This window comes from Triturus cristatus, chromosome 9, assembly GCF_964204655.1.
Source record: "Triturus cristatus chromosome 9, aTriCri1.1, whole genome shotgun sequence".
NCBI classification, from domain to species: Eukaryota; Metazoa; Chordata; class Amphibia; order Caudata; family Salamandridae; genus Triturus; species Triturus cristatus.
Genome location: NC_140592.1, coordinates 634,435,339 through 634,452,253, shown reverse-complemented (window position 1 = coordinate 634,452,253; position 16,915 = coordinate 634,435,339). Strand labels below are relative to the sequence as shown.

The 16,915-nt window shown below is 41.9% G+C and overlaps 1 protein-coding gene across 1 annotated transcript in view; it reads left to right on the top strand.

The window, feature by feature from the left end:
* Positions 1-16,915, top strand: part of LOC146798410 (uncharacterized) — a 492,519-nt gene that overhangs the window by 127,823 nt on the left and 347,781 nt on the right. Inside the window, exon 2 of the mRNA XM_085625670.1 lies at positions 10,381-10,677. Within this exon, the coding sequence (XP_085481796.1) occupies positions 10,381-10,677 (297 nt within the window). The remainder of the gene's footprint in view (positions 1-10,380; positions 10,678-16,915) is intronic.

Genomic DNA, 16,915 nt, shown 5'->3' with positions numbered 1-16,915 from the left:
CTGTCATATTACTCCCAGAAGCCAACCAATCAACCAGCGATTAGTAGGTCGCCCATTTCATCCAACCAACCGGAGCTATCCAAACACAGCCAGATCCAACAATAACGTCTCAGACACCTTCTGCATCTCAAAATCCTCTTAGAATTGAGTGACCCTCCGAAGCAGCAACACGGTTCCATACACACAGATACTAAGGGGTTTATTTACAAGAGGCCTGCCCTGCAGGAGAGTCACTTTTTTTGACGCTCCGGTGGCGCCGGCCTCTCAGTCATATCTTTGAGGCGACACAAGGCCACCCTGAGTGGCTCTGCATGACCTCATAGATATGGAGTAAGGCAAGGAAGCACAAAATTCACATGAATAGAAAAAATGAAATTTTCCAGGTCTGAATTTTCTAGCAATTCCAGGACACTGGTCACACGAGAAAATGCCTTGCGGGAACAATGAAACCACAGCCAAAGGATGTTTTTCCCCCTAAGCATAGTCTCTTGCTGGTTGGTATCTTTGGTGACCTTTGAATATGAACTATGGCCTCATGCTTAACCCCTTCCCCGCTCATGGCGGAACCACTCCGTCATGAGCCACGGTTGCGCTGTGCTCATGACGGAGCGGTTCCGTCATGCTACGGCCGTTGGCGGCCGCTCTGCCCACGCGGCGCTAATTCCCCGCCTGTGCGGGCGATTAGCGCAGTGGGCGGAGACGTGACGGAACCACTCCGTCATGAGCACAGCTCAACCGTGGCTCGTGACGGAGCGGTTCCGTCATGAGCACCGCGCCACCGCGCTGCACCCAAACCCCCCCCCCCCAGCGCCGCGGCGGAATTCCTGCCGCGGCGAAGGGGTTAATTTTGACACAAGGTACCTGCCAAGAACACTTAATGAAACATGATTCAATACACGTAATTTTCGAGACAGTACTGTTTATTTTGTAAAAAAAAGGATTTTGCGCACCCCTTACCATAAGAAAATGAAGGACTCTGCTTTTGTCTTTTCAATAATACCAGTTGATAGCCCTCAGCCCACCAGTACCCCATTATTCTTCGTACACAAACCTCCTGCTAACAGCTCCATTACAGTGTGTGCTGGCATATCAGTAATTCTAAATGTATTTAGCTCATGTTTGATTCACTAGTGATTTGATGTCAATCCCTCATTCCTTGTTAGATTGTTCGGGGGTTCACATGTTTGCAGAAAAGTTCTATTTAACCTGCAAGTTCACAACTTCAAGCCTCTAAATGGCAAGTCAGCTGTTTGTCTTTTTGAAGTTGATTCAATGAAAACGAAATCATCCAGATCTTCATATAAATAGCAAATTATGGTACCCTTTGACAGAATATGTACCCAAACCATCTTTATTTTCTGATTGTTGTACAATTGCAGATGACAAAGTTGCTAAACCTCCTTGTAGACGTTGTTAATATCTGTAGACTCTGTTCCGAATTAAGAAAGAATTTGATATTTTCTTTGATTATATTGCAATATTTATATTATTGTAATACCCTAATACAACTGTATTTTTGAGTGACATCCCTTCTCTATTTCCTGTTTTTTTAATGTCTCCCTTATTTGCATGCACCTACATTCACATAATATAGATCTGAATTGTATAGTATGTTATGAATAGTTGTGCTTGTTATTGAATTTCTGGTCTTATATTGGATCTCAATTATATAGGTATGTTTTATTTATTGTAATGTTTATTATTAATAAAATAAATATTTATGAAATTTAAAAAAAAGATAGATAGTTAGGAAGTCTCAACATATATGTGGAAGGAACATTCCCTATCCTCCTAAACATAAAAAAACCTGCTGAATATATATGACTACTGGTATTATCTCTTCTCTCTCCCTCTCTCATTACAGCAAAATAGTTTGACTTTGTTTTTACTGTGAACTTCCAAGTAGGAGCCGATCAACTTATAAGCACTTAACTCTTCTCTTAGGCAGAAAGGGTGTAAGGTGTTGTTTAAAAAAAATAAAGCTATATCTGGAGGTGTTTGATAACAAACCAACAGCAATCAATTTTGCCTGATAATGGCTTCCTTTGTTTTTCCCGTCCTGTTGTTGTCCACGTGTTATACCCCATTCCAAGGACAAACCCTAAAAATATCTTGGATTTATATTTGGGATCACTGGTTGGCCACATGGCATCCCCGCGCATACTTCCCAATTCTTTATAATGCCTGCCCAATCGTCTGAAATAGTTCCTTTACTTAAAGCTTCTGGAACAGTCGAAGAAGTAATATTTTCGTCACAGTTTGCAAGACAAGTATTGGAGATTTGGTGCTGCAAGGGTAAATGGGCTTTCCCAGCGGTAATATCTACCATTCCTGTGTATAATCTGCCACACACAGCCTTTCCTTGGAGTTCAACTTTTTTATGCTGCTCCACATTAAATATTGTGTATAACGTGGAAAAAGTATTGCTGCCCTTTGAACTAGTGCTGGGTAAAATATTTTATATTGCATAAACCATAAAATAAATTTCTCCCAGCACTAGTTCCAATGACAACCCTCCATAGAACTAAATATTTTTCTCAACAAAGTTTTTAACAATTTACTGCCTTTTGTTCCTACTACATTCCTCAACAATGCTGCACTTTGTAAATGATAAACAAAACATTAACTTGCCGGAGACGTGAAAAAATAAACTTTTCGCTACAAACACAAGCGATTGAAAGAGTATATAGAGCTAAAGATAAGGATAGTATTTGCAACACGCAAACTAGAATCTCCTCTATGTATGGACCTTTAATTCGAACTGAGGCTACAACAATAGATCCAGCAATTATTTCAATGACAGTGAAGCAGAATTTGACCCACAGGAACTATAAATAGGAGGAATTTTGCAATTTAGCATAAAGGTATATTAACAGAGTATCTCAAAACAAATTGTTAATCTTAAATCAATAATCGCCTGAATAAAGCATATGTGAACAGTGTCCAGGCAAGTTAATTAGCGAATGCAAGCAGTTGTGGCCGGCATGCTTCTCGGGTGTGTGGGGGGGGGGGGGGGGCTCCGGGAGCATGGGGTTCACAGGGTGGAGGGAGGTCATAATAATAATTTTAAAACATACCTTTAGGCCGGGTCCCACGTCTTCCCTGCTCCTGTTCTCCTGCGTCCGACAGGAACAGAAAGCAGGCAGCCAGGCTCCCTCCTCTAAGCCAATCAAAACGCTGCAGCGCAGCATTGTGATTGGTCTGAGCGCCGTGACACGGCGCTCAGCCAGGGGCTGTAGGGGTGCGAATGTTCTCCATGTAGGCTGCATGGAGAACGGGAAAGTGCACATGACTGGTTTGGGTGGCCCGAGAAGACCGACCAAACAGTCATTGCGCACTCGGGAGCGGGCAAACCCCTCCTCCTATGCCCTGCTCCGTGAGCAGAGCAGCCCCGTCCACCTGCCGGCCCGCAAAAGAAACATAAAATGCTCATAACTAAAAGTTATGATCATTTTATGTTTTTGCTTCTCGAACTGTGAGAAAGCAGTGGGGCGATGCTCCTCTGCCATAGCGTAGGAGTTGCCACTGAATGCAAGAACACTTTATTAAAAGAAAGGATATGCAAATGTTGTGAATTTCAGTTTTCTTGATGCAAATCTGTAGTAACTTATGCTTGTTTGATTGGAATGTCACTGGTGCAGAACATTACAGCCTGGGTGTTCCCTGCCAGTATTCTAGTTGAGGCAGTTGGTTGTCCTTGATGAGAGCTGTCGCTGCTCTGAGGGCCCAGCTTGATGTGGAATAAACCTTTAAATCAACGTACCTGGCGTTGATCGTTATTCACCACAGAATCTTCCTAATGATAATCGATGGTAAAGGGTGTATCGTGGAAATTCAGAAGATGCAGGTGTCAGAAAATATAAAATGCAGGTAGAACCAAATGAAGGTTCTGATTAGAATAAGAAGGTATGTTCTTGCTCTAGAGAGTAACACTATGAGCAAAAAGAGCATCAGGTCTCAAGAGAGGGAGAGGGATGTCCACTTCCAAAGGTGGACAGGGGCAAGTCTAACTAAAGACAAAGAATGCACCACATATTGTTTGGCGACATGCGCTGGGCCATCCACACGAACCTACGACTTCTGAGGCTGTTGCGGAGAAATAATGGAAGTCTTTGCTCATCACACACTGCACATCACAAGCGTGCGTTCCAGCAACGGTGAAATCGGCGTGTGGTTGACGAAAAACACGTTGTGACGCAGGCGCGTCTGCGTTCCAGCATTGAAACGCACAAAGGACTTCCTAGTGACTACGTCACAGTGCCTTCTGTCTTTGGTGTTCTTGAAGAGAATTCCTCTTCTCTGCCCGCAGCTACCTCCACGTCATAATCTGACAAAGGAGCGGCAATTAATGTGAACAAGTGCCTCTTCATTATTTTATTTTTTTGTCACTTAGAGGATTTTTACTTTATTATACAAACTCAGTCTGAAGAATAAAGCACAACAGGAGTAGTTTATGCCTTCTACCCTCACTGTAGCTCATTTAATGATTACTGTGCACAGCCAACAAAGTCATCGCTGATGCGCACAGCTTATTCAAAGGTCAAAATTTACGCGCAAAGCTCATTTAACATTTATTGTTGATGCATATAGCTTTTAATCCATCACCGATGTGTACCGCTTTTCAAGTTCACAGAACTGGAACTATCTAAATGGTTCTTGCCAACATATTTTTTTTTATTTTTACATTCTGCTTCTACCATCTTTTCTCCTAGTGTCTTATAAGGGTGGACAATTTGCTTTTTTTTTTGTCTGTTTAGCCTCCATCATTTTAATTGAGCAAGTGTGCCAATTAGTTTGTTGAAGTCATGCAACTCCAACTCCACCTTTTTTAGAGACACCTGGTGAGCCACCCATCAAATGGAAGCAGTGGTATGATGGCTTTGAGACTTACCTTGGTGCGATTGCCGCAATGAGATTCAGGGCTGAAAGAAGGAAATACCTTCTGTTGCACTCCTTAGGTTTTGAGGGTAGAGCCATTTTAAAACATCTTCCTACTCCAGCTGTTGATGAAGAAAATCCACTTGATGAATACCATGAAACATTAAAAAAAATTACAAACCAGATTTGATGTACAACCCAGCCTAGTTGTGCTCCGTCACAAGTTTTTTTTGCGAACACAGAACACGGGAGAAGATGTAGACAGTTACATCACTGCCCTTGGAAGGCTTATAGTGCAATGCCAGTTTGAAAATTTTGCGGACCAACTTGTTCGTGATCAGTTTATCAGTCATTGCTCTGATGAAACGATCAGACAGAAACTTCTTTCAATGGGGAATCCTACTTTAGACGAGACCATCAAGGTGGCAAAAAGTATTGAAACATCACAGTTGGCGGCTAAAGAGTTAGAAGAAAAAAAAAGTGAGCCTGTCTCTGCTGTTAAAGTGAAAGACACTAAGACTGTGGATAACAAAATGCCAGATAGACAAAACTATTGGGAAAAACAGAATGCTTTCTTTTCAAGAAGTAATATTTGCTTCAGGTGTGGGTACAAACCACATACTGCTGGCACTAAGTGCCCAGCTAAGTGTGTTACATGTAAGAACTGTAATAAGATGGGTCATTTTGCAAAGGTATGTCAGACTAATCGAGGCAACACACGTTCGAAACCTGCTCCAGTAAAATGTGTCATTGATTGAACCATGCTTGAAGACGAAGAAGAGGCTATGACCAAAGAATTGAGTGACCTGGTAGGTGTTGTACGGGATGATGGAGTAATCGTAGGAAATCCAGAGTTGTGTGTTGATCCTTATGTAGATATTTTAGTAGGAGATCGAGTGCTGAGACTCCTTGTTGACTCCGGTGCTCGCATTTCCATGATCACATTAGATCTGTATCAATCAACTTGGCCCAACAGGTCTCTTTTACCCCCTGATCGTAAAGCTGTATCGTACGAGGGACGAGAAATTGATCTGTCAGGGTATAATGAGGATATCATGGAATACAAGGACAGGAGGATTGCTGGCAAGGTTTATGCGGCACACAAAGGATCGAACATCTTAGGTTGGTTTCACCAAGGTTTATGTGGCATGGTACTCAGACCAGGAACCAAAGATCAAGTTCTTGCCCTAAGGGACCATCCTGATCTTAAAGATCTAGTTAATGAATTTCCATTTCCATTTTCCAAGTTTATTTCGGTCATTATAGACCATAAAAGCAGAAGATAAAATACATACATCACTGGATTTGGACAATGAAAACATCAGTAAACATAAAAAAATATAACCAGGATGCAAATAAGTTAGTCAAGTTTCATAACAGTTAAAAAGATATCAAAATTTAAAAAGAGGTTAAAACAATGGTTTTTTGAATTGATAGTGTTAAAACAGTAGAAAATACAAAAACGACATTTAACATATGCGGCGGAAGTTTAAAAACTTACAGTGCCAATGCTACATGGAGTTGAGAAAACGGGACACAGCAAAAATAATCGGTGGATGAGTGTCGGTTCTCAAAACTCTAAAGGCCTCCAGACACTGCCTATACCCCAAGTTCCTGCATAATGGTTAGAGCCAATACCTCCTGGCTTGAATTTCCCCATGCGTTCTCTTTGAGAACTAGGGAAGAATAAGGATTTTCAGCACAAAATTATTGTGAAGGATGGTGCGAGTCCAATCAAGCATAAGCTTAGAAATGTTCCTTTCAGCATCAGACAAGACCTTGAGAAGGAACTTGATTCTTTGTGTGCCAAAGGTATAATTGAACCAGTTGAATCTGCCTTAAGGTTATCCCCTTTAGTAGTTGCACGCAAATAAAATGGTGGACTTGGAGTTTGTGTTGACCTCCGATGCCTGAACAAAGAAATATGGGTGGACTCCCACCCCCTTCTAAATAATAATGAATTGTTGGCCAGTCTGAAAGATGCGAAAAGTTTCACGAAATGAGACTTAGCATCTGCCTACCACCAGGTAGAGCTAGCTACTGAATCAAGGCCCCTCACTGCATTTGTTTCCCCTTTTGTCTCAGCGGCATCAGTGTTTCAACAACTTATGTAAAAAATTCTTATGGGGATTGATGAGCTGTCTGTTTTTCAGGATGATGTTCTTGTTTTCGCTCCCAATAGAGTCACACATGATGCCATCTTGAAAGAAGTACTGTCAAGATTTCAAACAAATGGTGTTGTATTGCGCAGAGACAAATGTGTTTTTATGGCAAAAGAAGTTGAATTCTTGGGACATTTAGTGAATGAGAATGGGATTCTCCCCAAGTCTAATTTGGTTGATTCCATAGTTAAATCTAAGGCTCCTTCTGATAAGGCTACTCTCAAGTCGTTCCTTGGGCTGTGTGAATTTTATTCACGTTTCGTTCAAGACTTTACGAGCAAGTTAAGGCCTTTGTCACAAATGTTAATGAAAGGTGGTGTGTTTGAATGGAGCAGAGAGTGTCAAGGAGTCTTTGAATGGGTGAAACAACAACTAGTGTCGCTATGACCCGTCTCTTACTTGTACCCTCACAGCCAATGCCACCAACGTCGGTTTAGGGGCAGTTCTCTCAGAAGAAAGGAGGAGAGATCAGGACCATTGGATTTGCCTCCAGAGTTCTATCTCCCTCAGAGATGAAGTATTCTGTTATAGAGAAAGAACTGTTGGCATGTTGGTGGGCTGTGATGAAGTTCAGAAACTTCATTCGAGGAAGGAAGTTCTGCCTTCAAACTGACCACAAGCCTTTGGTTTTCATTCTCAGTGGGAAGAATGTTAGGAGTTTCACTCCTAGAATTGCACGTTTGTCGTATAAACTCCTTCAGTTCGACTTTTCTGCAGAATACATTCCTGGTTGCAAAAATGGGTGTGCAGACTTTCTTTCTTGTCCCTCTGACATTGTGGAGAACAAACCAGACATAGGGGAGGAGGACAAGGAAGAATCTATTGTAGCAGCGGTGGATCTTCCACAGCTGTGTGCTGTTTCAGAGAATGAATGGCGCCAAGCTCTTGGTGCTGATGTTTATTTGACTCAGGTCATGAAATTTGTTGAGAAAGGTTGGCCTACGGAGAGGAATTTGTGTTTCAACTTTAAAACTATTCTGCAAGTAGCAGATGAGCTTACCATTGAAGATGGATTATTGCTTAGGGGTGACAAGCTTGTTCCTCCCCTTGCTCTAAGGGCAGCTTTAGTCACACATGCACATTAAGGACACCTTGGAGCCACGTTGACAAAAAAACAGGGTGCAACTTTTGTTCTGGTGGCCTTCCATGGATAAAGTGGTTGATGACATGGTTAAATCTTGTGTAATTTGCTCAAGCTGTGATAAAGCGGCTAAGTTGTGCACTCCCCCTCTTTCGCCAATAGAATTGCCTTCTGCACCATGGGTAATGTTGGGGTTAGACATTGTGGGCCCTTTCCATGCTCTTGACTCCTCATCGAAATTTGCTTTGGTCCTCATGGATTACTATTCTAAGTGGCCTGAGATCAAGTTTGTTAAAGACGTGAATGCCAGAACTGCAGTAGAGTTCCTTAATGATGTTTTCTTAAAGGAAGGCTTTCCTGAATTTCTGATAACAGACAATGGGACCCAGTTCAGGGTTTGAGAGTTTTCTTCATACTTGTGGTATTAAACACCTCAAAAGTTCACTATACCACCCCAGACAAATGGTCTAGTTGAACAAATGAACAGAGTGCTAGGTGAATGTATACAGTGGGCTCTGTCTAACAAGTGTGTTGTTTCTAATTCTGTGAGGAGTATGCTGTGGTTTTACCGCACCACTCCTCACTCAACCACTGGCGTGTCACCTTTCGAGTTGCTGCGTGGTCGCAGGGCTTCTATGACCTTTTGTCCTAGTTGGACGAGGAAGTGGATCAAAGGTAAACAATGGACTGATGAGAGTGTCAGGAGACAAGTGAGTTTAGCTCAGAATAAACTGAAAACCTATTTTGATTCCAAGAAGTGTACTAAAGATGTTGAGATAAAATCGGGTGATTATGTTTGTGTAAAGAAACCTGTTCATGTAAAGAAGGGTTCTCTCAAGTTTGGTTCACCGATCAGAGTTGTAGATGTGAGAGGGAACTCTGTTAAGCTCATCAATGGGCAGTGGTGGAATAAGTCTATCTTGGTGAAGAGTACCATTCTTTGCAATCGTCCTGGAGGTGAGACTGGTGAGAGGAGTATAGATTGTGCGGGCGAACCTGCTCTGAGGCGCAGTGCTCGAGACAGAAAAATTCCTCATCGGTATAGAATTTAGTCAGTAAAGAGGTTTGTTTTCTGTTTTATGCATTTATTTCTTTTTCTCTTCCTGCATTGTTGTTTTCTTTCTTCTGTTTCTTTTTCTCCTTTATCATCCTTCTTTTCTCTATTCTCCTCCCTTTGCCTGTTTTCATCCTTTCCTTTTGTACTTGTTTTAAGGGAAGACCCATGTAGTAACTTATGCTTGTTTGATTGAAAGGTCGCTGGTGCAGAACATTACAGCCTGGGTGTTCTGTGCCAGTATACTAGTTGAGGCAGTTGGTTGTCCTTGATGAGAGCTGTCGCTGCTCTGCTCTGATGGCCCAGGTTGATGTGGAATAAACCTTTAAATCAACTTACCTGGCGTTGATCGTTATTCACCACAGAATCTTCCTAATGATAATCGATGGTAAAGGGTGTATCGTGGAAATTCAGAAGATGCAGGTGTCAGAAAATATAAAATGCAGGTAGAACCAAATGAAGGTTCTGATTAGAATAAGAAGGTATGTTCTTGCTCTAGAGAGTAACACTATGAGCAAAAAGAGCATCAGGTCTCAAGAGAGGGAGAGGGATGTCCACTTCCAAAGATGGACAGGGGCAAGTCTAACTAAAGACAAAGAATGCAATTAAATCATTAAATTCAAGAGAATACACATCTCTCACAGTTCCCACTATAATAAGTACAAATCAGAAATCCGTGTTTCCAATGTACTTGGTGTCAGCCTCCTTCTCACGAATAATACAATACCAGATCTTCCATCATCGTGGCCTTCACGATGACTCGCAAAGGAGTATCCACCTCCTCTGCCTCCCATTCCATGCAGATGCTGAGAATCATCATTCAACCAATACATTGCACAAAACTTGACCTTCACACAGCAAGCTAATAGAAAATAAATTACGATGAAAAAACATGACTCTAGTGGTAGAAACAAAGAAAGTTATGGACCCCAAGCACAAATACAATGTTCACTTTAAAATGGAGCCGGGTACCTAGGCCCACTCATGTCAATGTTAAGATGCATCTATCCCAACTATTGCTAAATCGAAAACATATAAATCTCTTGTTTCACTTAATCTAAATGTAAAATAATGTGTGCACAAGTAATGGCTAAGTATGTTGCAAGTGAACATAATATTAAGCGCAAATAAATGATGCACACTTTGCGTCACCAGTGGTTATCTTGGTTTTAAACCCTTCGTTCTTGTCTGCATTTGTTTTCCAGAATCTAGAAGCTGCTGGAGCTTTTGAACTGCAGATCAAGATGGTCCAAAATTACAGAGGTTTGCTGGCCAGTGGCGAGTGCTGCAAGGGCGGCACTCCGCCTTGTATTAGAGATGAGTGCAGCACCTACTTCCGGGTTTGCCTGAAGGAGTACCAGCTGCGAGTGGCGCCTGGCGGGGCTTGCATCATGGGGACAGGCTCTACGCCAGTGCTCGGCGGCAGTACCTTCACCATCAGAGCCAGGCATGGAGATGGAATCCTAGGGCGTGTGCACATCCCATTTCATTTTGCATGGCCGGTAAGGCAATTTCCATTTCTGAAACTTGTTTACATTTCATTGGTTTGCTGTATTTGAAGGGCTCCTTCAATGTGGCTTCAAAAGTGTCTCTTGCAGAAATATATTGATTTGATTAGCACCCTGAAGAGAAATGCTATACAAAGCCTACAGAAATAGCACTGCTTTTTTAAGTGTTTGGTAACAAAAATAATGATGCATTTGAGAAGGTGAGCAGAGATGGCATTTGCTTGAAGTGAAACCAAATTTTCCTCTCCCCTGATCTTGTCTTCTATAATTGTCTCTGTATTTAAAATTTGGGAAGAATGAAATGATGGTGAAGGGGGCTAGATTAGGGGTGGCATGGAAAGAAAAATAACCAAAAGCAGATAGGAGTGATAACAGCCTTCAAAAAAAGCGTTCAAACACACTTTTCTTTGGACCTTACTCATAGGTAGATTGCTGCAAGGAGCTCTAACACGCTTCTGGAGGTCTGCGCCCTGTGTGTGGGCCCAGCTTGCCCATGCTAAAGACCAGCCCTGAGAGTACCATGAGCATTGTCTCAGTATCTTAGAGGAGTCGGTGGGTACTGATAGAGATCCATTTTGACTGCTGTTGTCTATAACTGGTAGACCTGCCAATTTACATGGTACTACCTTCTGTCACAGGATATTGTCTCTTTTCACATGGTTACCCAGTGAAGAGCTGATATCACACAGTGAAAGGGAAGGAGGGCTGAAAACCTCTGGAATTAGGAGGTTTCCGGCTTGTTTTTGGAGGTTCTGGACAAGCAATGTTCATTAAGGGTTTGGAACATTGGTGACAGCCTAAGAAAGCTTCTGTGTTCTTAGGGGTGGAGAAAAGGTTAGTGGCATAAGGATGCCAATGTTCCTCTAGAGAGATCTCGGCATGAAGCCCCTATACTTTCTCACATGGTGAACATTTTTGTGAAGTTTGCAGTTAGTAGCTCTAAGTTAGTGTCCCACGGTGTCCAATATACTTACGCTCTACGGCCCTCATTATTAGTTGGCATATGCAATATTTATCACACATGATAAAATTTGACTCCCATGAGTCAAAATGTATCGGATGCAAAAAGTATAATCCCCCATAATGAGGAATAACCTCCAAATTATGGTGCTGACTTTACCAAAATCTGCTTGCCTCAGTAGATATTGGACATTTTCTCCCAATAAATATCACCACACTTGATCTGCCAAAATGTATCTTGCTATGCAACTTTTATCGCAAAGCTCAGGAGTTACTGTACATATCAGAATTTACCAACCAACTCATAATAAGGGCCTATGTAGATAAGCAAGTTACTCCCTCTGTACACTTGACTCTCTAAGTGCAGCTTGGGTGAGCAGTCAAGGCTCACTCCAGGAAGGATTAGAAGACTGGAACTCAGATACAGTATGGCGCTCTTTAAACTCAATGCCCAATCACAGCCTTATGATTTCTTAGAGAAAAGATTTTTATTTACAATTTGTAATGATTTTATTTTACAAAAACATCTAACAAGGATGGATGAACCTAATAACAAATACCTATTGATAAGGACAAAATTAGGACATTTTGGAAATTGATAACATTTGATCAGAAAAGGTCAGTGACAAATAATTTTAGCATTGATCATGAAATCTGGGAATGCTGCATCTCCTCTCCATACAAGTATAAGAGTTGCCTGACCACCACCCATAAAGTGCAACACCACATCTGTAAAGTTCATCTTATGATGGATCAGAGAATCTAGAACTTCTGGCAGGGTTTCTAACGGGCTGAAGAATTTAATTTGCTTTAAGTACTCTTAGTCAATGGGACTGATGGACTACCTAGTAAAGTCTTGAAAAAGGTGCCCCTACATGATGGGCCAATGCTCTAATACACTAATCAAACAAATACCTTGTGGGGTTCGATTCCTGTTGACAAAAGGATGATTAAGCCTCACGTGGAAATGAACCCCATTTTGCTATGCTCTTTCCCTCAAATAAGCTATTAGCTAAGGGATTACATCTGCAGATCTTTAACTGGACCTAAGAGACTGGGGCTGGACCAAGAGTCTAGATTTAATTTTAAAATTCTTTTTAGACCCTGCATAATATATTGTTGGTCTCGCCTTTTTAAGGAATCTGTTATAAGGAAACCCCAAATCTTTATTGCTGTTCTTTTGTTTCATTTAGAGAACAGAAGTTGAGCCCGTGGATTGGTACTCTTGTGGGACATATTGATGCTAATGGGTACTGTGTCCCATCCACTTTAGGTGATTGGGACACGTTGTTGTAACAAATGGATTATCATCCCTTCTGGGCCTGGCAAGACATTCACTTAGTGTTTTCTGGCTGCTCATGGCGTGCAGCAGGCTTATTTGCTTGCTTCTGTGCTGTTTTTGATGTTTTTTAATTGCTGGTTTCAGTGACATCTTAACAGTTCGGATAATGATCAGGATAACTGTGGGAGAGTGACTGCCTGCTGTATTGTATGTCAATGACACTGCTATTTGTAGCCACACTAATAGTAGTCTTATGTGCTCTTGTGACACATAAGTACTGGATTGTAAATATTATGCTGAAGATCAACTAGACGAAGAGTGTTGTCTACAGTGGAAAGTCTCATAAAAGAGCATTTTCGACAAGTGTTGAAAAAAGCGAAGAATCTCCTCATTTGGTAGTATTGTTCAATGGTATTGAGGGGACTCTGTTGAGGAAGGCCAAACATTCCCTTGTGAGGACCTCTGTACCTGGTTTAATCAGATTTGATATTGGGTATGGTGGCTTCTTTTCGCGAGTTACTGCTTTCAATGCAATAGTGATATCACAGTTGGTCTATTGTGCACTGGTTTGGTGGAGTTGGCGGAATGAGAACCTTGATACCATAGAACGCATGCTTTCCAGAGAAACCGCTACGCTAAGGGAATCAATACCAATGCAGTGCCTAAGGATGGAGCGTGGTTTTACATCTGCCAAGTTTTGAGTCTTTAGGCAATTATAATGATGTACTAAGATCTTCCTAACACATGTAGAGAGGGATCACAGACCTTGGTCCTTTCCAATCTGATTTCTAGACATCTAAATCGAAGAACAGAAATTCATGGCAATCTGTCACCAAGTATACTTACAACCAAAAGTGAATTTTCTTCACTCACTTATTTGAAAAGTTTTTATGAAAGAGAGGGATCAGGAACCTCACCTTTATGGCCGATCGCAGTCATATGAATGTGACATTATTTTATGCTATGTATATTACCAATCTGAGTTTTGTATGAATTATTCCCCCGAGGATCGATGCGCACTATTATTTTTTAGATTGGGTCAGCTTCTGCAATTGGAAAGGATGTCACACTTGTTACTTTGATTTACTCGACTGAAGATTTTTGAAGAGGCAAATGCTGAGTTGATTTGAGATTTCTCTTGCTTGTGGCACTGAATATGCTGCCATTTTCTGCTATGGTTATTTGCAATAAGAAAACGCATTGCTTTCTTTTCTTAAATGTTGTTAAATTGGTTTATTGAATTTTGATGCTTTGTTTTTGTATTTTTAACCCAACTAAAAACTACATTCAAACAGAAAAGCTGGAAGTTGTAAAGGAAGACAGTTAAAATTAGAAACCACGGATAAATCTAGGCCTTAGAACCTTCTGAGAATGAGATGTATCACAAACAGTTTTATTGTGCTTGCGCAGTAAGGCGTTTTACTCAAAATAACATTGTACCCATAAAGAGTGCCATATCATTGACCAGAGACTGTAAATCCTCCGTGATCTTTACTAAGCGACCTTGTACTACAGGCAATGTTGCTCAACGGCTCCAAGTGCGAGACTAAATGTTAAAACTGTATCAAAGGTGCTATGCAATGTATGCTCTTTGACCTAGTCTCTCAGCGGCCTTGGGCTCAAGGGAATGTCCACACTAATAATGTTTTTCTGACTGTCAACAGAAAATGGTCTTAAAGTCAAAATTCCAATGTATGTCTTTGTTTTATTGGGCTTATTCATATATTATAGTCCCACAACGAGGAGCTAGCTGGACAGAAGGCTCCCAAGAGTAACCTTTACAGTCTCATATCTCATTAACAACTGGTTGTGGTCCAGATACTTCCGGTGGCTGAGGCACTACTGGGTTCCAAGGCATACACTCATACACTGGACCCACTGGATCCCACTAGAAGCTGGAGGCAGCACTGCTTTACGGTTAGGGCTCCCCAACTGCACCTTTAAAGTCCCGTGCCTATATGTCTCACGGAAGAGTATGTCATAGGCTGATGATCCACATGATTTCACAATCAGGCAGCCACCCATGATCTTCCTACAGTGAATCCTGTGTATTTGAGTCAGGATTTTGTGCGAGTGTCTGCGTGATAACAGAAACCCATGCTGTCAATCAATCAGGTAATCAGTAAATGGAATACTAGATCTAGGAGAAACCCAGGTAAGTAAGAGGCTGATGCCTTCTCCCCTCTGGCAGTGTCTGCAGTTTAGTCACAGTCAGCTGCCTATCCCTTGTCATATTTTTTCTTACAACCCCCGCAGACAGAAGAGAGAGATGGGAAAGATAGAGCCTGCGCTAATACATACAGTCCACTCCATTCCACCGGGTGTTCAATCTCTGGGAGGGCAGTGGTAATAGGGCGCAAGGAGGAGACCTCCTCAGTGTGCTCACCTAGCTTAAATTGGGCTCACCCATGGTCGCCAAGATGTCTGCTCTACCGAAGTCCATAAGCTTTTGGCTCTGCACTGGGCCCAATGAGGGACTGCGTTCGGGATGCATAAAAGGACATAGGGCACAACTCCCTGCCCATTTTACTCTCAAATTTCACAATCTTGGACTTTTAGATGAGCGTGCACTACAGTTCTGCGCAGCACATTGTAGTGTGTCTGTAGGAGAGGAAACATGGAGGTTACAAGCCTCTGTCTGTTCCGCTTCATGATTGAACGATATTGAACTGTTAGGGGAGCAGGCTTAATTTGAGAAAGTGGGAAAGTAGAAGATTAAGTCATGTCGTTGAGCCTGGATTTGTTTTTTATTTGTGCTGCAATGTAGCTTTGGCTATGACGGGTCACAAATAAAGGCGTTCTTCAGAGATTGGTGTATTGACTCTGTGATGTGTTCCATGTAAGGCGGCAGCATGAGGAGTGCTACAATGACATTGTTCAGGATTGGGACTGTAGCAGTGCATTTGGGTTGGTAACACTCTACTTGTTTTGGGATTGGACCTAGGATTGCAATTGTAATTGAATTTATATAACGCTTACTAACCCTGATGAGGCGTCAGAGCACTTTTTCGGCGAGTAGCACGCTACTTCAGGACCCAAAAAGGATTAGTGGTGAGTTAGAATAGGGAAATATTACATTTATTTGAGCGGTGGACACGTGAGTCTGTTATCTGGGTTGAAAATGATAGTGGGGAGGTAGAAGAGGGAGGAGTTTGAATTTATATAGCGCTTGGTACCCCTGATGAGGCATTAAAGTGCTTTTTGAGGAGCAGCATGCAATTCTGGAAGCCAAACAGGATTAGTGTGTTGATGTTCAGAATCTGTGATTGTGTCAATTTCAGTGCAGGTAAACTTAAAACTAGCTTTGAAAGCCTTTCATTGAGGCCCTACACTGGTCAGTGCTCAGTTCAAGCCTTAGGCCGTATACATTGTGTTTATTGACGCCATACGTTCTCGGAAAACGGATGTCCCTCAGGCACCTCTCTATGTTCTTGCACTTTGGTGAGGTTTGGGGGAAGGATGTATAGGAGTCAGTTAGAGGTGGCAGCATCTGGGAAAGTAAAGCAGTTCAACTTTCGAATGTTTTACCAGCTGACGTTTGCCTGTTATGATCCTGGAAATCTTGATCATGAGTCTTTCCAAGAATTGTTACTCTTCTGAGAATTATTCCGGTCTCTGCCGACTGTGGCAAAGAGATATCACTGCAGTGCTGTGTAAAACGCACAACAGTGTTGTGTTGGATTTCGTATAGTCAATAAGTGTTGGGTCAGTAAAATAATATTATATTGGAGTTGGTACTGGCTTTCTGTTGGGGTTGGTACGGCAGCACTGTTTTGGATTTGGTTCAGCAGCTTGTTTTGGGGTTGGTACAGTGTCATTGTTTTGGGTGTAATTGTGCTGTGTTGATACAGCAGCATTGTGTTGGGGTTGGTGTGGTAGCATTGCTAGGGTATTGGTACTGCAATGTAATACTATCAGCATTTTCCACAATTGTGTTTCGTTGGTGTCGTTACTGTAGCATTGTTTTGGATCGATAACATGTTGAGGTTG